Raw genomic sequence first — 24777 nt, 5'->3', positions numbered from 1 at the left:
AATATTTCTGTACTGACCTGATGGACTGATGGACAGGCGTCTGTAGTTGTTGTCCTGGTACATGTCCGCGCACCAATGCGGGAAAACAAGTCATCAAACGTGTTTTATATTTAGCTGAGGAGCAGTTCTGCTAAAAATCCCTCTGATGGTGTTTTAGGAGTACAAAGTTACCAAAAAAACTGCTGGTATGAAAAACCCAAGCCGTAGTCGTCTCTGGAACTCCTGGGACGTGGTGAAGCTCGCAGACGTCCCATCATCTACAGCCTGAACCGTCCTGAAACACTGCACTTCACACTTTTGCATTTTTTATATAAAAGACAGGTTTATTTTTCACATTACAATTTTGTGTCGCGCTTTCACAAAAAAAAAAAAACAATAAAAGTTATGTTTGTACAAGCCCAAAATCCCAACAGCAGGGGCCTCGCAGGTCCCCACGGTCACTGGTCAATACAGAAGCAGATCAAGAAATATTCAGAGGAAAAGAGCAAATGGAAAACACATGATATTGATATATATATATATTGATATATATATATATATATATATATATATATATATATATATATATATATATATATATATATATATATATATATATATATATATATATATATATATATATATATATATATATATATATATATATATATATACACATACATACACACATGATCCACACTTTATGAACAGTCAGTAAAGTCATACTTATGCTTTTATAAACTATCACTTTTCCAAAGATTAACCAACATCAGATCAAAACACTAATAGTCTTTATAACGATAAACACTTTTTACTTTTCTAGGGTCGAAATGTCAATTTGTTTTTCTATTACAAAGAATGGCATTTTTTTTTGTTTAAATGTGTTTAGACAAGTGCTTTTGTCACTGTGAGAGCCCGAGGTTGATCCCAGGTCCTACGTCCAGGCCCCCGAGGCCCCGTGGATGTGGGTAGAACTAAAAAACACAGACAGTTACGGCACTGGTCACAGCTGCTTTATTACAGTTACACAGACCATTCTGAGACTTTAAACAGAAAGAGTTCATTTGTGCAACTGCAGTGTTTGGGCCAAGCCAGTCCTTCCTTGGCCCAAACACCCATATGGGGCCCATATGGGGCCCACTTTGACTGAAAGCCTCATGGACAGCACCACTGCAGTATCAGTATTAAAGTATGGCCTTTCACCACTAAATGGTATTGGTGCTGCTCTGGTAGTGGCTCCACCAGAGACAGAACGTCTACAAAAATATAGACTTTAGCTGTGACACTTGTAACATGAGAATTAAACAGCATAATATGACACTAAACAAGTCAGAATGTGAAATCATCAAACGGCAAAGGCTGTTATCATCTGAATGAAGGCAAACCCATATCGACCTCTGAAACACGGACTTATTTCAAGTGTTCTAATGAGGTTTTAACTTTAGCACTAATTCATTTGATCATTCAACACTAGAAATAAGGAAAAGGCAGAAAATATATAAATGGCATGAAACAGGTTTCAATGGTGTCGTCCAGTTCTGAGAGAAAGTGCTCGTCACAAGAATCAGTATCAGCGCCGCAACGCCACCTGTGTTTGTGAAGAACAACGACACCTTCATAATTATACACATAATGTACACATAATACATATACCAGAGCGGCCCCGGAGCGCGGCCCAGGAGCGCGGCCCAACCACTGCGTCACAAACAGTCTTCCATGTGCGGTCAAACTGCCTCTGCACCCGGGCTTCTGTCGCCGGGGCCCTGTGTGGCGGCTCCCGGGGGCCCAGACCACCACACACACACACAGTTCTCCTGCCTGCGCTCCGGATGCCCTCCCATGTCTGTGTCGGAGCCAGAGTCGCCTTCACTGTCACTGGGCCATGAGAACTGGCGCTGCCCACTAGAGGTGGCCAGCAGGGGCAGCATCGGGTGAACACTGCACACAAAAGAAGAGAGTGAGCGTAGCACTGCACAAAAGAGAAGAAGAGAGTGAGCGTAGCACTGCACACAAGAGAAGAAGAGAGTGAGCGTAGCACTGCACACAAGAGAAGAAGAGAGTGAGCGTAGCACTGCACAAAAAAGAGAGTGAGCGTAGCACTGCACACAAGAGAAGAGAGTGAGCGTAGCACTGCACACAAGAGAAGAAGAGAGTGAGCATAGCACTGCACACAAGAGAAGAAAAGAGAGCGAGCGTATCACTGCACACAAGAGAAGAAGAGAGTGAGCGTAGCACTGCACAAAAGAGAAGAGAGTGAGTGTAGCACTGCACACAAGAGAAGGAGAGTGAGCATAGCACTGCACACAAGAGAAGAAGAGAGTGAGCGTAGCACTGCACAAAAGAGAAGAGAGTGAGCGTAGCACTGCACAAAAGAGAAGAGAGTGAGCGTAGCACTGCACACAAGAGAAGAAGAGAGTGAGCGTAGCACTGCACACAAGAGAAGAGAGTGAGCGTAGCACTGCACACAAGAGAAGAAGAGTGAGCATAGCACTGCACACAAGAGAAGAAGAGAGTGAGCGTAGCACTGCACACAAGAGAAGAGAGTGAGCGTAGCACTGCACACAAAAGAGAGTGTGCGTAGCACTGCACAAAAGAGAAGAGAGTGAGCGTAGCACTGCACACAAGAGAAGAAGAGAGTGAGCGTAGCACTGCACAAAAGAGAAGAAGAGAGTGAGCGTAGCACTGCACAAAAGAGAAGGAGTGAGCGTAGCACTGCACAAAAGAGAAGGAGAGTGAGGGTAGCACTGCACACAAGAGAAGAAGAGTGAGCGTAGCACTGCACACAAGAGAAGAAGAGAGTGAGCGTAGCACTGCACACAAGAGAAGAAGAGAGTGAGCGTAGCACTGCACACAAGAGAAGAAGAGAGTGAGCGTAGCACTGCACAAAAAAGAGAGTGAGCGTAGCACTGCACACAAGAGAAGAGAGTGAGCGTAGCACTGCACACAAGAGAAGAAGAGAGTGAGCGTATCACTGCACACAAGAGAAGAAGAGAGTGAGCGTAGCACTGCACAAAAGAGAAGAGAGTGAGCGTAGCACTGCACACAAGAGAAGAAGAGAGTGAGCGTAGCACTGCACACAAGAGAAGAGAGTGAGCGTAGCACTGCACACAAGAGAAGAAGAGAGTGAGCGTAGCACTGCACAAAAGAGAAGAGAGTGAGCGTAGCACTGCACACAAGAGAAGAAGAGAGTGAGCGTAGCACTGCACACAAGAGAAGAGAGTGAGCGTAGCACTGCACACAAGAGAAGAAGAGAGTGAGCGTAGCACTGCACAAAAGAGAAGAGAGTGAGCGTAGCACTGCACACAAGAGAAGAGAGTGAGCGTAGCACTGCACACAAAAGAGAGTGAGCGTAGCACTGCACACAAGAGAAGAAGAGAGTGAGCATAGCACTGCACACAAGAGAAGAAAAGAGAGCGAGCGTATCACTGCACACAAGAGAAGAAGAGAGTGAGCGTAGCACTGCACACAAAAGAGAGTGTGCGTAGCACTGCACAAAAGAGAAGAGAGTGAGCGTAGCACTGCACACAAGAGAAGAAGAGAGTGAGCGTAACACTGCACAAAAGAGAAGGAGTGAGCGTAGCACTGCACAAAAGAGAAGGAGAGTGAGGGTAGCACTGCACACAAGAGAAGAAGAGTGAGCGTAGCACTGCACACAAGAGAAGAAGAGTGAGCGTAGCACTGCACAAAAGAGAAGGAGTGAGCGTAGCACTGCACACAAAAGAAGAAGAGTGAGCGTAGCACTGCACAAAAGAGAAGGAGTGAGCGTAGCACTGCACACAAGAGAAGAGAGTGAGCATAGCACTGCACACAAGAGAAGAGAGTGAGCGTAGCACTGCACACAAGAGAAGGAGAGTGAGCATAGCACTGCACACAAGAGAAGGAGAGTGAGTGTAGCACTGCACACAAGAGAAGAAGAGAGTGAGCATAGCACTGCACACAAGAGAAGAAGAGAGTGAGCGTAGCACTGCACACAAGAGAAGAGAGTGAGCGTAGCACTGCACACAAGAGAAGAGAGTGAGCGTAGCACTGCACACAAGAGAAGAGAGTGAGCATAGCACTGCACACAAGAGAAGAGAGTGAGCGTAGCACTGCACACAAGAGAAGAAGAGAGTGAGCGTAGCACTGCACACAAGAGAAGGAGAGTGAGCATAGCACTGCACACAAGAGAAGGAGAGTGAGTGTAGCACTGCACACAAGAGAAGGAGAGTGAGCATAGCACTGCACACAAGAGAAGGAGAGTGAGCATAGCACTGCACACAAGAGAAGGAGAGTGAGTGTAGCACTGCACACAAGAGAAGGAGAGTGAGCATAGCACTGCACACAAGAGAAGAAGAGAGTGAGCGTAGCACTGCACAAAAGAGAAGAGAGTGAGCGTAGCACTGCACACAAGAGAAGGAGAGTGAGCGTAGCACTGCACACAAGAGAAGAAGAGAGTGAGCGTAGCACTGCACACAAGAGAAGGAGAGTGAGTGTAGCACTGCACACAAGAGAAGGAGAGTGAGCGTAGCACTGCACACAAGAGAAGAAGAGAGTGAGCGTAGCACTGCACACAAGAGAAGAAGAGAGTGAGCGTAGCACTGCACAAAAGAGAAGGAGTGAGCGTAGCACTGCACACAAAAGAAGAAGAGTGAGCGTAGCACTGCACAAAAGAGAAGGAGAGTGAGCGTAGCACTGCACAAAAGAGAAGAAGAGAGTGAGCATAGCACTGCACACAAGAGAAGAAGAGAGTGAGCGTAGCACTGCACACAAGAGAAGAGAGTGAGCGTAGCACTGCACACAAGAGAAGAGAGTGAGCGTAGCACTGCACACAAAAGAGAGTGAGCATAGCACTGCACACAAGAGAAGAGAGTGAGCGTAGCACTGCACACAAGAGAAGAAGAGAGTGAGCGTAGCACTGCACACAAGAGAAGGAGAGTGAGCATAGCACTGCACACAAGAGAAGGAGAGTGAGCGTAGCACTGCACACAAGAGAAGGAGAGTGAGCATAGCACTGCACACAAGAGAAGGAGAGTGAGCATAGCACTGCACACAAGAGAAGGAGAGTGAGTGTAGCACTGCACACAAGAGAAGGAGAGTGAGCATAGCACTGCACACAAGAGAAGGAGAGTGAGCATAGCACTGCACACAAGAGAAGAAGAGAGTGAGCGTAGCACTGCACAAAAGAGAAGAGAGTGAGCGTAGCACTGCACACAAGAGAAGAGAGTGAGCGTAGCACTGCACACAAGAGAAGAGAGTGAGCGTAGCACTGCACACAAGAGAAGACCATGTAGACCAACAAAATGTGTCATCTCAAATATTTACTCATTCAACTTTATTAAAGGCCCAAAGTCACAACAGCAGTCGACTCGATGGGTGAAAATGATCAATATGACATTTATTATTTTGTAAATAATGTTTTATGTGAATTAGAATAACTACGTAACGGAGTCACTAGAATGTGGCAGTGAATAAAACCAGTTCCTTCATTTCACCACTAGATGGTGCACTTGGAATACATGTAAGAAATGTATTTGACTGTTTTATGAACTTAACCCCCAAAATCATATTTTATGAATATTACAAAGGGATATTGACATGCGGTTCAATTCAATAAAATACAATAAAACCGCAGTCCCACAATCAGACATTTTAGTTTATTTGTATGCAAGATATCTAACTCAAGATATATGAATATATCATTCTATACGAATTAAAATCATCCAAAAAGATGTTGGTCAAAATAAATACTGTAGTGGGAAGAAGTGCGTCTACATCTCTAAACCATAGAGCACACTGTCATCGTGTCGTTGGGCAAGACACTTCCCCCACCTGCCTCATGTGTCCGTGTGTCAGTGAACGTGGGACAGTGGACGTACGTGTGTCCTTTTGAAGAGAAACTGCCAGGATTGTGAGTGAATGTGGTACCCACAGGGGCTCGAGGTAAGGCATCCGGCTCGTCCTCACTGCACTTAAGGACACATTAATGTATCCTTCACTCGCTTGCATTGCCCATAATGCACCGTGAGAATCGTTTTTAAAAAGGAGCATGGATCTGTATTAAATACGATGTTTTTTTCTACAATTAAAGTAAAAGACACAAAACAAACCAGTAAAACTTGACCCCCGGATGTACAACCCCATTGTCATGGCAACTGAGGGCCGAGCCTCTTAAGAGAAAGTTTGGATTTGGAACTTCATAAGAAATGTGATGGTGGTAACGCGGTCTCACGGTTCAGCACGGGGAACGCTATACAGCCAAAAACAAACCCAAAATATAGTAAATAGAGGAAACACTGGCAGCATGGATGATTTAAAAGATTTGTATCATATTTCAATGTGTTCACCAGTTCTGGAATAATTCTGTAAAAAAGGAGTAAATCCCTGACATTGCTGATCCCGTGCAGATTCTCATTTAAAGTGAGAGCCGGGATGAGCCTTTACCTGACGCCGTTGGTGCAGTCCCAGTGAGCCTGGAAAGTCCGGTGCGGAGGCTGCAGTTCCTCTGTGCTCCCATAGGGGATGCAGTGAGTGTCCCACACAGACACAAGGCCTTCAGTGTCTCCGCTCAGCAAGTGCCGGCCCGTCCTGAGCACACAAAGTACATTCAACCTCTCTGCATATTATTATTAATTATATAAATGTGTGTGTATATGTATAGATATATATGGGGACCCTATCCCAGTAACTTTGGGCCTTAGGCGGAGCACACCCTGGACAGTGGCCAACTCGTCGCAGGGCCAACACAGAGACAGAGACATAGACAGAGACACACAGATAACCAGTCACTCTCACACACATACATTCACTAGGGCCAATTTAGAGTTGCCAATCTTATCTCCCACCTCTTTGGACGGTGGGAGGAGCTGGAGAACCCGGAGAGAACCCAGGGTAAGAACGCTAACCGCCTTTGCCACCGTGCACCCTATGTAATATATAAGGTAGCCACTCCCCTCAGGCAGGAGGCCACTCCCCTCAGGCAGGAAGCTTCGGTCCATCCAGACCAGAACCACCAGCCATAAGAACAGTTTCTTTCCCTCTGCTGTTGGACTCATGAACACTTGACTCCTCCCACTGTAACAATACAAGACCAATACTTTTCATGCAGTGTTTAAATTCTGCACTATTTCTGACTACATTTTAGTGGAAATAGTTCATTTGTTACCCTATTTTATTATTTCTAGTTTTCTGTTGCACCTTAACGCCGACCTGTGTTCAATGACAATGGCAATAAACCTTTTGTGACTTTAGCGTGACTTGGAAACACGTCATTCATCAGAGTTTAAGTGAGTTCTGGAGCACAGTGACGGTGTGACAGACGCAGAGTGTGTGGAGGCGTACGGGTCCAGGTCGTAGTAGATGCGCTGATTGGTGTTGACGTTCCTCTGCACAGAGAACAGCACTTTGCCCGGCTCCCTCAGGTCCCAGCACAGGATCTCAGGGTCCTGCCGGAGCACAGGGCAGTTAGCAGCAAGAGGGATAAAGAGTGTCACTATAGGACAAGGTTGTAGGTGGCATCTGTGTTCAAATGTAAACACAGCAAAAATACCATTTTTGGGGAGTATATTAAAGTAGGGAGTGTCTACAGAGAAACTGCTGGGCTATTTGACCGCGCCGCGGCTCTGCAGCCACGGCCTTTAAATTAAGTGTTCTCCTTAAATTCTTATTTGCACAGATAAAGGTCATTTGGTTTAAGGATTTACAGAAAATTTAAATACTCTGGACATATCTCACATATATCCTCATTAAGTTTATTAAAATTTTAGAGGTGATTATTATGTTCTAATTAGCAGAAAAAAATAACACAGGGAACTTGTGACTCATCAAAATATAAAATTGTGATTGGTCCAAATTGAACGTCCTTTTGAAACCCATAGAACTGCAGAGCAGACCCATTTGAACTGAATTTTCATATTTTACATTTCTTCAAGACTTTTGCATCAGTTGTATTGAATAACAATACTAATTAATTGCCGCCAATTAATTAGACCAAATCTAGCCAACAGCAGAAAAACATGCGCTTCTTAGTTTCTACATGGACAAAACTGACCTTGCGTCCTCCGGTGTACAGATAGTTCCCGTCGGGGGAAAACAGGAGGTGAGTGAGGCCCCCGTGGTGACGTGTGGGCAGCAGGGCCACAGGGGCCCCGTCCTGACAGCAATACAGGCCCAGGCCCCGGGAGTAAGAGCCACAGGCGTAGAGGGACCGAGAGGGGCTGAAGGACAGGCACGAGATGATCCCGCTCACTCCCTGCTTCTTCACTGCAACAGGACGGGTCATGAGTCAGTGACACAGGTCCATAGGCTCTATAGGAAAAGGACTACTGTACTTTTCAGACTATAAGATGCTTCTCTTTCCCCTCGCACAGCGGTTCATAGATTTTTACTGGCTTACGACCACCGGGGGGCACTCTAGCAGGAAGCGCAAGCGTTTGACACACTGTAGAAGAAAAGGTCAGTAGACTCTTCATCACACGTCGTGTTCTCTGTATTTTAAGCTTCATGACGCTGTGTGTTTTATTACAATCTGACAAACGAGGAAGTGAATCTACAGCTGAACACAAAGACACACAGAGCGCAGGCATGTGATACACGGGTCAGCAGCTTAGAAACTGTTGCATTGAAATGATACTTCCTTGGCCAGACCTGACCCACGGGTCAAAAGACATGTGCATCACTACATGGAATATATTCATGTGTAAATATCTCATGTTACAACACAACACTCACTGGATAAGTACGAGCTCAAGAGCAGATGAACCAGATGTGACAGGGACAGAGCCTGTGTCATGTCATTTACTTACAACAGATCTTATTGCTTTCTTTCCGAATGGAAACCAAACCAGCTTTGCAGCAGATATTATATGAAAAGCGCTCTATAGCTGAAGATGACGGTATTTACTGTGTTACTTGAATTCTCACTGCTTTTTACTCCAGCCCACTGGAACTGATGTTATGGTGGACACAAGTGCTCCCTGAGCGCTCTTGCCCTTGGTTTTTTGCAAGTGATGCTTAGTTGATCTGTTTGTTCATCAAAGTTTAACCATTGATGTGAATGCTTCCACCATGCACAGGGCCAGCCTGTCAAGTGGACCGGAAATGCTGGTCTGTAACTCAGGCTTGGAATTTTATTAACATGTTTGATTTGACATGTTCCTTCTGAAGTTCATATGCTTCTACGAGATTCAACTTGGCTTACAGTTAAACGACCAGTGCTGGTGGATTTTACAGTGCCGTGTTGGCCTTTGGGGCATTTCTCTCAGACTCTTAGGGAGTAGGTGCGCAGCAGGAATATACATCCAATCCGCAATTGTTCCAAACGCAGGCAGTGTCTCTGGTTATGTCGTCTCTCCAGGCTTTTAGCTAGGATTTGAAAACACCCCGTCCAACCGGGGGTGTAAAAGATTTTCGGGAAGGCTATGGAAAGCCAATATGTGTATCACGACTTTTTTTCGGCGCCTTTACAAAATAAAGCAGTGCATTTAACGCGGAGGCGCCCGCACGCCTCTTTTATCATATTGACTTTCCATACTCTGGCGCCGCCTGCACCTCTCGTGCGGATCACACTCCGCCCCTTAGGAGCGGCGTATCGCGCCGTATTTGACATGGTATTTGGCCGTAGAGGTTCGGCATTTTCCAGACCACGGCTCGGTAGCCAATCAGAGCCAAGCACACACACTTTGTCGACCAATCAGCGCGCAGCATGCAAATTTTCACTTGTAAACACTAAGCTGTCGTGGCGCGGACCGTGGCGGACTATCGTCAAACGCTTCCCGGCCCGATTTAATGATGATATTCCCTTTTCTAAAATTTATTAATAAAAATTACACCGTCCTTGCCCTCAAATGTCCGTCCACATGTCGAAATACCCCGTCCAAACGAAGGGAAGACGGCCCTCTGGCTAAAAGCCTGCGTCCCTCTGTAGTTATGCACAATGTTTCTGGATGACCTACAATTGGCTCATTTACAGGAGTCTTCACTGTGGTTTGCAGTCGATGTGCAGCTACTGTGGAGCCCGTGATCCAGTGCCTGGCTAGTGCATCCTGCCTTATATCATGAGTTTCTGCATCTCCATCTAGTCATTACTCTCCACCTGGTCAAGTTGATGATACCAGAGTGAGGGCTGAGCTCCAGTGTTTTGTTTATCTGCTGCTCTGAAGCTTTGACAACACCTGCCTCGCCAGATGCAGGCTTTTAGTAGTTCTCCCTCACGTATGCCTTACTCAGACAACTGCCGATTTCATAGACTGATAGTGACCCGCGGAGGTGATCTCTGGTAACTTTGGACCAGTGACTGTGTTTAGTGCAGGGGTTGGCAACGCAAAAGAGCCATTATATATATATATATATATATATATATATATATATATATATATATATATATATATATATATATATATATATATATATATATATATATATATATAGGAATTGAACACAGCAACTATACATTTGATCCTTTTACCTCGTGGCCCCTCAGAGTTCACATTCCTGCATCGCTGCCTGTTCAATATCGACCACACGACTCACAGGCACTTGAGTTGCTGGAGCTGATTAAATGTCCTTGATTTGACGATTGGTGATGTTTGATGTTGCCTGCCATTTTAATGTCCCTTTCCTTCACGGTCTTTGCGGAGAATATGTCATGTCCTGGAAATGTCTTTCCAAATGACTCTTTTTGTTATTTGACAACTTCTCATGATCCTTCTGCTTTGGTAATGAAAGTAAATGATTCGTTCCATTCTTCCTTGAATCCTCTGTTCTCAGCTTTCTTTCCTTACAGTTTGTTTGCAAAAGCCGCTCCGCCCACATGCTCCGCACACGTGTGTCGCAGGCTATGACACAAATCTCCGTTGACAGAAATGTAATATTTATTTTAAACATTTTTACAGCATTGGAAAACCTTATGAATGTTTGCGTCATGTTTGTCCTCTTACAGAAACCATATTATAACCAGCTGCATTGACAATGGAGGAGTAGAACATGGTCCACTCGGACTCAATGTCCCCAGCCTCCCCTGGGACATGGGAGAAGCTCTCCCGGAGGTGTGAGGTGAAGACCCTCCTGACAGAGGGCCCCGCAAGACAGACCCTCACAATGCGCTTGGGTCCGATATTCTTCATATTGGATTCAAAGGGAAAGGGGGTTTAAAAGATGTACCAGAACATGTATTATATTCTATAATAACTCGCCCTGTGCTGGTCTGTGTGTGAAGTGGAGCGCTGACCTATAGTGGGCCTCTCCTCGCAGTCCCTCCCAGGCCGATCCGTGTGGAACACTCGGACCATCTTGTCGAAGCCGCAGTAGAGCTGAGCACCATCCGGGCTGAAGCACAGGGAGTGGGCGGCTGTCAGCTCGTCCAGGTGATTGTATGGACGGAAACTGGCCCGTACCTCACCATAGAAGGCGTCCCAAACATGAACGGGGTTATCGCGGCTGCTGCTGGCCAGGCTGGAGAGGGTCAACACCACAAACATGAAACATTATAAGGCTTATAAAGCTTAGAAGTCTACAGTACAGCCACAGGGTTGTGAGAGTCTTCAAACCCTCACTTTCACTCAAGCTGTAGATGTTGTCTCATGGTTTGAATTAGTTAGTACTATGAAGAACATACAACAAAGCCAACAGTTTAGGTCATCATACGTCTGCAGTAGGGGTGTAAGAGGACGTGTGGGCGTGGTGAATGTTTCAGTACAGCATGTTCGGTTCATGTGTACCATTCCTATGGTATTTTAGCAAAGAAATGTCCACAAGTGTCCCACGTTTCTAGTGGATAATTAAGCCACGAATTTGGCTACAATTTTGAGTTCAGCAGAAATTATACAGCCCTTCTTCTCATATTCAGTTTGTATATTCTGATGCTGTTGGACAAAGCACTAATACACTTTATCTGTCAAAACGTGATTACCTTCTCTTTCCCATTTTATCTTAATATATTCATGGTGATATTCTATATATGTTGTTTAGTTATTTGTAACACTTGTATTTTAATCAAATAAATATAGATATAATAAAAAAAATTATTCGAAATTTAAACTGCATAGAACCACTTAGAACACATACTACCTTTCTTTGGGGGGAAAAGGGAAAGAGTTTGATGGAGACATCATTTATTTAGCTCTATGTTTACATAAGCTGTAGTATGATTATTCTTTATTAGAGTCAAATTTGCTTTCACACTTTTCCATTCTGTGCATTTCCTGTTTCATTTAGATTATTTCTCAGATTAGTCTCTCCTCCCTCTGTGTTTGATCACACACTCAGTCTCTCCTCCCACTGTGTCTGATCACACACTCAGTCTCTCCTCCCTCTGTGTCTGATCACACACTCAGTCTCTCCTCCCTCTGTGTCTGATCACACACTCAGTCTCTCCTCCCTCTGTGTCTGATCACACACTCAGTCTCTCCTCCCTCTGTGTCTGATCACACACTCAGTCTCTCCTCCCTCTGTGTCTGATCACACACTCAGTCTCTCCTCCCTCTGTGTCTGATCACACACTCAGTCTCTCCTCCCTCTGTGTCTGATCACACACTCAGTCTCTCCTCCCTCTGTGTCTGATCACACACTCAGTCTCTCCTCCCTCTGTGTCTGATCACACACTCAGTCTCTCCTCCCTCTGTGTCTGATCACACACTCAGTCTCTCCTCCCACTATGTCTGATCACACACTCAGTCTCTCCTCCCTCTGTGTCTGATCACACACTCAGTCTCTCCTCCCTCTGTGTCTGATCACACACTCAGTCTCTCCTCCCACTATGTCTGATCACACACTCAGTCCCTCCTCCCTCTGTGTCTGATCACACACTCAGTCTCTCCTCCCTCTGTGTCTGATCACACACACAGTCTCTCCTCCCTCTGTGTCTGATCACACACTCAGTCTCTCCTCCCTCTGTGTCTGATCACACACTCAGTCTCTCTTCCCACTATGTCTGATCACACACTCAGTCTCTCCTCCCTCTGTGTCTGATCACACACTCAGTCTCTCCTCCCTCTGTGTCTGATCACACACTCAGTCTCTCCTCCCTCTGTGTCTGATCACACACTCAGTCTCTCTTCCCACTATGTCTGATCACACACACAGTCTCTCCTCCCTCTGTGTCTGATCACACACTCAGTCTCTCCTCCCTCTGTGTCTGATCACACACTCAGTCTCTCCTCCCTCTGTGTCTGATCACACACTCAGTCTCTCCTCCCTCTGTGTCTGATCACACACTCAGTCTCTCCTCCCTCTGTGTCTGATCACACACTCAGTCTCTCCTCCCTCTGTGTCTGATCACACACTCAGTCTCTCCTCCCTCTGTGTCTGATCACACACTCAGTCTCTCCTCCTCAGACTCTGTGTCTGATCACACACACAGTCTCTCCTCCCTCTGTGTCTGATCACACACTCAGTCCCTCCTCCCTCTGTGTTTGATCACACACTCAGTCTCTCCTCCCTCTGTGTCTGATCACACACTCAGTCTCTCCTCCCTCTGTGTCTGATCACACACTCAGTCTCTCTTCCCACTATGTCTGATCACACACACAGTCTCTCCTCCCTCTGTGTCTGATCACACACTCAGTCTCTCCTCCCTCTGTGTCTGATCACACACTCAGTCTCTCCTCCCTCTGTGTCTGATCACACACTCAGTCTCTCCTCCCTCTGTGTCTGATCACACACTCAGTCTCTCCTCCCTCTGTGTCTGATCACACACTCAGTCTCTCCTCCCTCTGTGTCTGATCACACACTCAGTCTCTCCTCCCTCTGTGTCTGATCACACACTCAGTCTCTCCTCCTCAGACTCTGTGTCTGATCACACACACAGTCTCTCCTCCCTCTGTGTCTGATCACACACTCAGTCCCTCCTCCCTCTGTGTTTGATCACACACTCAGTCTCTCCTCCCTCTGTGTCTGATCACACACTCAGTCTCTCCTCCCTCTGTGTCTGATCACACACTCAGTCTCTCCTCTCTCTGTGTTTGATCACACACTCAGTCTCTCCTCCCTCTGTGTCTGATCACACACTCAGTCTCTCCTCCCTCTGTGTCTGATCACACACTCAGTCTCTCCTCCCTCTGTGTCTGATCACACACTCAGTCTCTCCTCCCTCTGTGTCTGATCACACACTCAGTCTCTCCTCCTCAGACTCTGTGTCTGATCACACACTCAGTCTCTCCTCCCTCTGTGTCTGATCACACACTCAGTCTCTCCTCCTCAGACTCTGTGTCTGATCACACACTCAGTCTCTCCTCCCTCTGTGTCTGATCACACACTCAGTCTCTCCTCCTCAGACTCTGTCTGATCACACACTCAGTCTCTCCTCCTCAGACTCTGTCTGATCACACACTCAGTCTCTCCTCTCTCTGTGTCTGATCACACACTCAGTCTCTCCTCCTCAGACTCTGTCTGATCACACACTCAGTCTCTCCTCCTCAGACTCTGTGTCTGATCACACACTCAGTCTCTCCTCTCTCTGTGTCTGATCACACACTCACTCTCCTCCCACTGTGTCTGATCACACACTCACTCTCCTCCCACTGTGTCTGATCACACACTCAGTCTCTCCTCCTCCGACTCTCAGTCTGAGAGGCAGCAGAACGTCTTATGAAGTATGAAGCAGTTCATATGAAGTATGCATTAGCCTTTACTCAGACTACAGTCAGGATGGACAGACAGTGGACCGTAGATGTACTTCTCTGGTCACCTTTGACATTTTTTGAGATCATAAAATAGTGATTTCCTGATAACTCGCAGCGTTGCCTTCCTGTCAGAAGAGATGAAATGTGATTTCTATAGTTTAGTGAAATAACTCCATTATCCTTTTAAACAGGCAGCAGTAAAGACAGCCATGGTTTCCCCGTGCATTTCTACGAGGATCTCTGGAGGACGATAAAGCCTGGGGATTTTTTCGCTTTTTTTACAGACCCGTGTTTAATTGGTAAATGTGAGTCATTTCAGTGAAAACACGAGGTAGCTCCCATCAGCCCTGAACACGCTTGACATAGAATTTGGCTACAATTTGGAATGGGATTTTGTTATGAACTTTACAAGGACAGTATTTTCTTTTAGTTCTTTATCAATCCGAAGTAGAACGATGGTTTCGTTCAGTGCAGTGAGAGGAGTGCTTAAGTTGTGAGCTCGCGAAGAAGCGGACGGTCTGACTCCTCCACTGACGTTAATTCACCATTTTCCTCGTTTACAATCACAGAGGTTGAGATTGTGACGTCACAGTCCGTGTTAGAGCTGGGTTTCGATTCAAATTTCAAGAATCGATTCGATTCCGATTTTTACGTTTCAAAATAGTTTTTTTTCCCGATTTCTCAGATCCCATCCGATTCGATCCGATTTCGATCCGATCCGGGGGTTAATGTTATTAAAAATGTATTTGAACCGTTTCCTTCACTTGTGAGAGACTGTGTAGAGAAGCAACATATTAAAACTAGTATTATATCAATATTAAACAGAGTATTGGTAGTTACTGATGGAAGACTGATGAAAAGGTTAAGGGTCAATCTACCTTCAAGAAAGATAATCCAGGAGTCCTGAATTATCTTTCTTGAAGGTAGATTGAAGTTCACTGAGGGAAATGTATAAAATAATTTTAATTTAAAAAATAATAACAATCATTTTGTTTTGTTTTTTAAATAAAAAAATAAAAAAATCGATCTTTGGACGTACGAATCAATAGTCGGTCATTAATATGCGAATCGATTAAAAATCGGAAAATCGATTATTTCAACCCAGCTCTAGTCCGTGTCATGTTAAAGGAGCAGCCACAATCTGTGCTGCAGCGCTGCACTTTCCCTGGATTGCACAAAGCATGAAAATCCTAAATAAACCTGGAGACTTAATAATAAGGCAACCATAAAACAGTATTAACATAACATGTGGCAAGTTAAGTGACTGTAGCCTTTATGAAAGTTAATCTAACCCTAATATTAGATTATTTTACTTACTTACTTACCTATTTACTTACTTACTAGCAGCTTATCAGGTTATGTGTTATATCTGGGACCAGATAGCCTGGTATGGCCACATTTAGACTTAGAACAAAAATAATAATAAAAGTAAAACTTTTACTACAAAATTTGATTCAATTATGTAATGTTTAATTGTTTTCCATGATCAGTTATCGGTGGTGAATCTGTAGAAATGATCGCTTATCGTATTGGTTGAATATTCCATTATCGTGCATCCCTAACCGAAAGCATTTTTATTTGAGTGTATTGTTACACCCCTTTGTATCCGTTAAAAAAGCTAGAATGAAAAGGGTCTGTCTCACTCACAAGCATGTGTCTGGGTCCAGAGAGCTCATGTGGGGGTACCAGCAGTAGTCGTAGATGGTGTCTCCCTCAGCCATGCGCAGCACCGGGCACTGCAAACACAACACTCTCAGGGACCACAGCAGCACCGGGCTTTGCAAAATACAACACACTCTCAGGGACCGCAGCAGCACCGGGCACTGCAAACACAACACACTCTCAGGGACCACAGCAGCACCGGGCACTGCAAACACAACACACTCTCAGGGACCGCAGCAGCACCGGGCACTGCAAACACAACACACTCTCAGGGACCGCAGCAGCACCGGGCTCTGCAAACACAACACACTCTCAGGGACCGCAGCAGCACCGGGCTCTGCAAACACAACACACTCTCAGGGACCGCAGCAGCACCGGGCTCTGCAAACACAACACTCTCAGGGACCGCAGCAGCACCGGGCTTTGCAAAACACAACACACTCTCAGGGACCGCAGCAGCACCGGGCACTGCAAACACAACACACTCTCAGGGACCGCAGCAGCACCGGGCACTGCAAACACAACACACTCTCAGGGACCACAGCAGCACCGGGCTCTGCAAACACAACACACTCTCAGGGACCGCAGCAGCACCGGGCTCTGCAAACAACACACTCTCAGGGGCCGCAGCAGCACCGGGCTCTGCAAACACAACACACTCTCAGGGACCGCAGCAGCACCGGGCTCTGCAAACAACACACTCTCAGGGGCCGCAGCAGCACCGGGCTCTGCAAACACAACACACTCTCAGGGACCGCAGCAGCACCGGGCTCTGCAAACACAACACTCTCAGGGGCCGCAGCAGCACCGGGCTTTGCAAAACACAACACACTCTCAGGGACCGCAGCAGCACCGGGCACTGCAAACACAACACACTCTCAGGGACCACAGCAGCACCGGGCTCTGCAAACACAACACACTCTCAGGGACCACAGCAGCACCGGGCTCTGCAAACACAACACACTCTCAGGGACCACAGCAGCACCGGGCACTGCAAACACAACACACTCTCAGGGACCACAGCAGGACCGGGCACTCCAAACACAACACACTCTCAGGGACCACAGCAGCACCGGGCTCTGCAAACACAACACACTCTCAGGGACCACAGCAGCACCGGGCACTCCAAACACAACACACTCTCAGGGACCGCAGCAGCACCGGGCACTGCAAACACAACACACTCTCAGGGACCGCAGCAGCACCGGGCACTGCAAACACAACACACTCTCAGGGACCGCAGCAGCACCGGGCACTGCAAACACAACACACTCTCAGGGACCGCAGCAGCACCGGGCTCTGCAAACACAACACACTCTCAGGGACCGCAGCAGCACCGGGAACTGCAAACACAACACACTCTCAGGGACCGCAGCAGCACCGGGCACTGCAAACACAACACACTCTCAGGGACCGCAGCAGCACCGGGCTCTGCAAACACAACACACTCTCAGGGACCGCAGCAGCACCGGGCACTGCAAACACACTCTCAGGGACCGCAGCAGCACACGAGCTCTGCAAACACAACACACTCTCAGGGACCACAGCAGCACCGGGCTCTGCAAACACAACACACTCTCAGGGACCACAGCAGCACCGGGCACTGCAAACACAACACACTCTCAGGGACCGCAGCAGCACAGGGCACTGCAAACACAACACACTCTCAGGGACCGCAGCAGCACCGGGCTCTGCAAACACAACACACTCTCTATCCACCTGCACAGAACCCGTCAGAGGCTTCATTTTGTTAACAGTCCAGTTTTCTGGTTCTCAGAGTCACAGCGCTCTTTTAGCTTAGCGTGTCATTGAAATCTTTTTAAACTTGTGATTCCATCTGCAGCCAGTAGATGGCGCTTAAACTGTGGGAAACAGCAGTGATCTAAATTTAATTCTGCTTTTGGATTAACTTTTTTTTTAATTCTAAAACATGAGAAGCCAAGCTTAAGGTCCTCATCATCACGATTAAAGGCTGATAACAATACAAAATATTGCATAATACTTGTCCTTTAACATAAAGCTTCACAAGGTGAAAGTATTCTAAGTATTCAGAATGCAATACTCTGATTGGATCATGGATCGGATTACATTGCAAAACATATTCTTATGCAGGTATCAAATATTCTGTAGCTGAATACATTTTCAAAGCACTCATAGATTGGTCTTATTTTGTGGCCATCTCAGCGTTACAAACACACGGCTCACCTGGAGACACCAGTACTATACTATACTGTACTGTACTATACTGAGGCCCTGACCCTCACCATCTCTGGGATGGGCTCCCAGCTGGAGGCGTACAGCTCCGGGGGCAGATTGTACACGCGCAGCACATTGTCTGCACTGTTGGTCAGGAGACAGGAGCCGTCCGGGGCCCTGGGGAGACACAAAGTATACACTACTCATGCACGGAATATTTACTGCTGCTGTACGTCCATCTTGACTCCGACTTAAATGTTACAACATTGTATAGTAAAGAAGAATAAATCAATGTTTTTCACTTTTGTGAGGAACGCTGAAGTACATATTTATACACTTTATGTGAAACTATAGAATACCATTTGCAGCCTTTGAGGTAATTCTCGGGGAAGGAGGAGAACTCTGCCCAGGAACCAGTCAGCATCTGAGGATTCTGTGTGAAATCCAAGTCAACACTGCAAAAAGAAAGATAAGAGCATTTAAGAGTCAAGAATTGTATAACTTTAACATCAGATTTAAAACACTGGTGCTAAATGAGCTTTTTTTAGGTAATGAATTAGAGCCGTGGTCCCCACACTTTTTGACTCGAGGGCCACATTGGGTCCTAAAATTTGGCCGAGGGGCGGGGCCAGGAAAATATGGTGTGTTTGTGTGAACGAATGAATTACTATAAATGACACGCAAGATTTGACCTGTAACTTGTAACAAAGCAACTGTGTGCGAGCAGTGCACTATGCGCAGCAGCGCAGGTGCAGCTTAGAGGGAACAGTGCCATCTCTTGGGGAAATGTGGGCATTACAGGCAAAAGGTCAAATGAACGGCCACAGTATCGTGAGTTTGAATCCCGACTCGGACATTTGCTGCATGTGCTCATCATTCCCCTTCCTTTCTTCTCATTCCATCTACTGTCTAATAAAGCCTACGGCTTATAACTTGGACAAGCTTGGCGGGGCGGATTGGAAGGCCAAACGGGTCGGATGTGGCCCGCGGGCCGTAGTTTGGGGACCGCTGAATTAGAGTATGTTTGGCTTAATTTAGACCTAAACTTCCTCTCCCGAGGGTCAGAGACATGGCCTGATCGCCAACGATTACTGTCATATTCGGGCTATTCACCAAATTCCAGAAGCCCAAGGCCTCCAAGCGGCGTTATTCTAATTTTGGTTGTATTTGTTAACAAAGACCTGCTGAAGACACCTGGGCTGAAGTTCTACACCTGGGCTGACGTTCTACACCTGGGCTGACGTTCTACACCTGGGCTGACGTTCTACACCTGGGCTGAAGTTCTACACCTGGGCTGACGTTCTACACCTGGGCTGACGTTCTACACCTGGGCTGACGTTCTACACCTGGGCTGACGTTCTACACCTGGGCTGACGTTCTACACCTGGGCTGACGTTCTACACCTGGGCTGACGTTCTACACCTGGGCTGACGTTCTACACCTGGGCTGACGTTCTACACCTGGGCTGACGTTCTACACCTGGGCTGACGTTCTACACCTGGGCTGACGTTCTACACCTGGGCTGACGTTCTACACCTGGGCTGACGTTCTACACCTGGGCTGAAGTTCTACACCTGGGCTGAAGTTCTACACCTGGGCTGACGTTCTACACCTGGGCTGACGTTCTACACCTGGGCTGACGTTCTACACCTGGGCTGAAGTTCTACACCTGGGCTGACGTTCTACACCTGGGCTGAAGTTCTACACCTGGGCTGACGTTCTACACCTGGGCTGACGTTCTACACCTGGGCTGACGTTCTACACCTGGGCTGACGTTCTACACCTGGGCTGACGTTCTACACCTGGGCTGACGTTCTACACCTGGGCTGACGTTCTACACCTGGGCTGACGTTCTACACCTGGGCTGACGTTCTACACCTGGGCTGAAGTTCTACACCTGGGCTGACGTTCTACACCTGGGCTGACGTTCTACACCTGGGCTGACGTTCTACACCTGGGCTGACGTTCTACACCTGGGCTGTCCAGGTAATCGTGCATCGTTGACTTGTTGGTCACATGAACGTTGGATGTTTTTGTGTTAACACAGTGTTACACATAGTTATTGTGTAACACTGTGAGATTAGCGAGACACGGCGCTCGTCTAAGTTCCTCATTGACAATCAAAATTACGTTGCATTTTGCGATGCGATACCACTTATTCTGAGCCCTCCATCCTGTAGCAAATGGTCCGGCAGATGCACACAGCCCCTCGCTGTAGTGCAGTGAACAAGAACAGTCTGAGATAAACAAGGTTATCATGGTGGGGCTCACAGGCCTGTGGGAGGGAGAGGGAGAAGGACTGTGTTAGGGAGTCTCTGCCTCAAGGGGAGGAGTTCAAGTATCTCGCTGTCTCGCTCTCAGGTGAGGGAATGATGGGGGAGCTTTAGGTGACAACTGAAAGGACAAGATCGCAGATAAAAGCTATTGAAATGAGTTTCTTCCGCAGGGTGGAACTCCCTTAGAGATGAGGTGAGCTCAGCCACACGGGAAAAGCTCGGAGTAGAGCCCCATAGGCCAATGGAGGGACAATGACTCTCTGCTGGGCTGGGAATGCCTCAGGATCCCCCAGAAGAGCTGGAGCATGCGTGTGTGGAAACTGCTGCCTCCAGGACCCAGTGGAAGAAAATGGACCCTTCAAGCACCTTCATACTTGAGGAAAGCATTCTAAGTGTGTATTAGGTTCTGATGTGGATGTCTTACCGTTGTGGGGCCTCGGGCCCATCCTCTAACTCCTGTTCTTTGGGGCTCTCTTTCTCTGGGCCCGGCTCTGGTGCTCCATTGTGATGCTGCTCTTCCTCACCTTTGACCTCCACATAAAACTCTGCAGCAGCTGCACATGCAGACTCTGGTGCTCCTAAAACAACAGGAATGATACACATGCAGAGGTTTCACTAGACATCATTCATTATATCTGTACTGTAGTTGAGCTACAGGAGTACACGCAGGGGGTCTGGGGATTTTTAAAGCCAAAAAAACAAATGACTCTCTCTACAAGTCCTTCACTGCCACTCCTCTGAAATTCATATTGTATAAACTACTGTTAAAAGTTAAAGAAAGCAGTAAAGCTGAACAATATTTAGCACTTGGGAGTTTGTGAGGGCTGAGAGGAAACGCACGCCGCGGGCGACACACGACATTGAGCGACAAACGACATACCCAGATGTGTTGGCGTGTGTCCATCTGCTGTCCCTGGGGCCTCACTCTCCTGGGCCTCTTCTGGCTCGCCTTCACCCACGTCCAGCTCGTCCTGTCGGGCTTTCTTTGGCGCACACGGCTCCTCTTCCGCCTCTGAGGGAAGCTGCAGTGACGGCGGCTCGTTTTCTGCCTCTGCGTCCTCTCTGGCCTCGGCCACGTCTCCGCCTCCGGGTTCATCCATGGCTGCTCTGACGGGGTGCACCAGGAGAAGAGAGCGGTCAGATGCTGGACTTGAGTCTGGATAGAGGCTGCAGGAGGCGGCCAGGGCAAGCGGACATCACAGCACAGTGCCTGGTGGAACACACCTTTTAAAATGCTATGTTGTCAGAATAAGGCTGAAACAAGTTCATTGCAACGAACCGATGCAATGAAATTATCATCTAATTCAGTAGGATGCCCTGATAATATTGGCCCAGTATTGGTAATATCGGTATCAGCCAAAAACACAGATATTAGTCGGCGATGTTATTCCGCGGTAATGAAAGAGTTCATTTTGCTGTCGCTCCAGAAACAGAGGAAAACAACAGCTCCTGGACAGAGGCTTTCTGTTGCTGTATTCTAACAGAACAGACTTTAATCCAGTCTAACCCCTTCAACAACTGTTTGACATATCAGAAAATAATGATGTGGTCAAATGTATGATCCAGTAACACTGACTGGACACGTGGTTGTATACACACAGGTGACCGTTCCCCTGCACAACAGCACTGACCACCGGCCAGCACTGACCACCGGCAAGCACTGACCACCACCGGCCAGCACTGACCACCACCGGCCAGCACTGACCACCACCGGCCAGCAGTGGTCACAGCTTTTTGGCTGAAACGTGACACTTTTGCTTCATTTTGACACTCTTAATATCTCCCTTGTGTTTTTTGGGATAATTGAATGAATAGTATGACCACGACCTTTCTGATGAACCCAACTAAGAACACACAGGGCTCTGATGTCACTCGCGTGTGTTTGAGTGATTTTTTATATTTTGTGATATTCCCAGTTTCTTAATCGAAATCACATTATGTTCCACTTCACTTTTGCCTCCATTCTGGAATCAAGAATGTTTAGTGAACGCTCTTTATAAGAAAAGAATAACGACTACGTTCCCCGGCTTGTGCTCTAAACGTGTGTGTGCTAGTGCAAAAACACCTGTTCACCAAGAGCACGCAACTTTTTTCTTCAATATATAACTCTCATAAAACAATTCTGATTTTAATTGGCATTAGAGGTTAGTTTTAACTTTCTTGTTTGCGTTTGTGTCACGATAAAACAGAAATACACCACGCACGAGGAAACTACACACAACTCTGTTTGTTAGCGTTAGCTTCATTAGCACGACGACGCTACAATACCTCCTTTAGCCGCGGTTTCTTGGCATTTGGTGGCCGATCACGCCTCTCCTCACACGGTCACCTCCTCTGTTACACGGTCACCTCCTCTGTTACACGGTCACCTCCTCTGTTACACGGTCACCTCCTCTGTTACACGGTCACCTCCTCTGAGAGTTTGAAAGGCTCGTCACGAGGCTACAGGTTGTAAACACACACACTTCCACGCGCCGTCTGCCGCCGTGTGTCTGCAGTTATCGCGAGATTAGCAATGAGCCAGAGCAGGCGTGTTCGGGATTAGAGAGAATTGTGCTGACGAACAGAGACGAACAGAGACGGAAAGACACGAACAGAGACGAACAGAGACGGAAAGACACGAACAGAGACGAACAGAGACGGAAAGAGACGAACAGAGACGGAAAGAGACGAACAGAGACGGAAAGAGACGAACAGAGACGAACAGAGACGGAAAGAGACGAACAGAGACGAACAGAGACGGAAAGAGACGAACAGAGACGGAAAGAGACGGAAAGAGACGAACAGAGACGGAAATAGACGAAAAGAGACGGAACAAAGACGAAAAGAGACGGACAGAGACGGGAACAGATGAAAAGAGACGAAAGGAGACGAAAAGAGACGGAAAGAGACAAACAGACGAACAGAGACGAAAAGAGACGGAAACAGATGAAAAGAGACGGAAGAAAGACGAAAAGAAAGACGAAAAGAGACGGACAGAGACGACTCTGTCAGGGAGAGACGACTCTGTCAGGGAGAGACGACTCTGTCAGGGAGAGACGACTGTCAGGGAGAGGGAGAGACGACTCTGTCAGACAGAGACGAACAGAGACGGAAAGAGACGGAAAGAGACGAACAGAGACGAACAGAGACGAACAGAGACGGAAAGAGACGGAAAGAGACGAACAGAGACGAACAGAGACGAACAGAGACGGAAAGAGACGAACAGAGACGAACAGAGACGGAAATAGACGAAAAGAGACAGAGACGAAAAGAGACAGAGACGAAAAGAGACGAACAGAGACGAACAGAGACGAACAGAGACGGAAAGAGACGAACAGAGACGGAAATAGACGAAAAGAGACAGAGACGAAAAGAGACGGAAACAGACGAACAGAGACGGGAACAGATGAAAAGACGAAACAGACGAAAAGAGACGGAAAGAGACAAACAGAGACGGAAAGAGACAAACAGACGAACAGAGACGGGAACAGATGAAAAGACGAAACAGACGAAAAGAGACGGAAACAGACGAAAAGAGACGGAAACAGACGAACAGAGACAAAAAGAGACGAACAGAGACAGAAACGGATGAAAAGAGACGGAAGACTCTGTCAGGGAGAGACGACTCTGTCAGGGAGAGACGACTGTCAGGGAGAGACGACTCTGTCAGGGAGAGACGACTGTCAGGGAGAGACGACTCTGTCAGGGAGAGACGACTGTCAGGGAGAGACGACTCTGTCAGGGAGAGACGACTCTGTCAGGGAGAGACGACTCTGTCAGGGAGAGACGACTGTCAGGGAGAGACGACTCTGTCAGGGAGAGACGACACTGTCAGGGAGAGACGACTGTCAGGGAGAGACGACTCTGTCAGGGAGAGACGACTGTCAGGGAGAGACGACTCTGTCAGGGAGAGACGACTGTCAGGGAGAGACGACTCTGTCAGGGAGAGACGACTCTGTCAGGGAGAGACGACTCTGTCAGGGAGAGACGACTGTCAGGGAGAGACGACTCTGTCAGGGAGAGACGACACTGTCAGGGAGAGACGACTGTCAGGGAGAGACGACTCTGTCAGGGAGAGACGACACTGT

The 24777-nt window shown here is 47.3% G+C and overlaps 1 protein-coding gene across 1 annotated transcript; it reads right to left on the bottom strand.

Moving 5' to 3' along the window:
- Positions 1–690: 690 nt before the first annotated feature.
- wrap53 (WD repeat containing, antisense to TP53) lies at positions 691–23119 on the bottom strand. Its single transcript, XM_072465949.1, has 11 exons — positions 22976–23119; positions 21588–21917; positions 21132–21285; positions 18791–18886; positions 18500–18608; positions 16221–16309; positions 11183–11406; positions 8006–8217; positions 7297–7400; positions 6400–6543; positions 691–1917 (listed from the first exon to the last, which is right to left on the bottom strand). The coding sequence occupies exons 2-11, from the start codon at positions 21805–21807 to the stop codon at positions 1704–1706; spliced, it is 1566 nt and encodes a 521-aa protein (XP_072322050.1). The 5' UTR covers positions 21808–21917; positions 22976–23119; the 3' UTR covers positions 691–1703.
- Positions 23120–24777: the final 1658 nt, after the last annotated feature.

The sequence above is a fragment of the Eucyclogobius newberryi genome, unplaced genomic scaffold (genome assembly GCF_026437365.1).
Source record: "Eucyclogobius newberryi isolate DKJ021-1_F unplaced genomic scaffold, fEucNew1.0.hap1 SCAF_51, whole genome shotgun sequence".
Lineage (NCBI taxonomy): Eukaryota > Metazoa > Chordata > Actinopteri > Gobiiformes > Gobiidae > Eucyclogobius > Eucyclogobius newberryi.
Note: the sequence above shows the minus strand (reverse complement) of the source record. Positions and strands in the feature narration are given on the sequence as shown.

Excerpts from the sequence above, each read along its gene's own strand:
- wrap53 (XM_072465949.1), bottom strand. The coding sequence starts at position 21,807 with ATGGATGAACCCGGAGGCGGAGACGTGGCCGAGGCCAGAGAGGACGCA. Across the intron at positions 6,544-7,296 it reads ATCTACTACGACCTGGACCC|GACGGGCCGGCACTTGCTGA; the intron begins GTACGCCTCCAC and ends TTGTGTGCTCAG. Across the intron at positions 1,918-6,399 it reads GACTGCACCAACGGCGTCAG|TGTTCACCCGATGCTGCCCC; the intron begins GTAAAGGCTCAT and ends TTTTGTGTGCAG.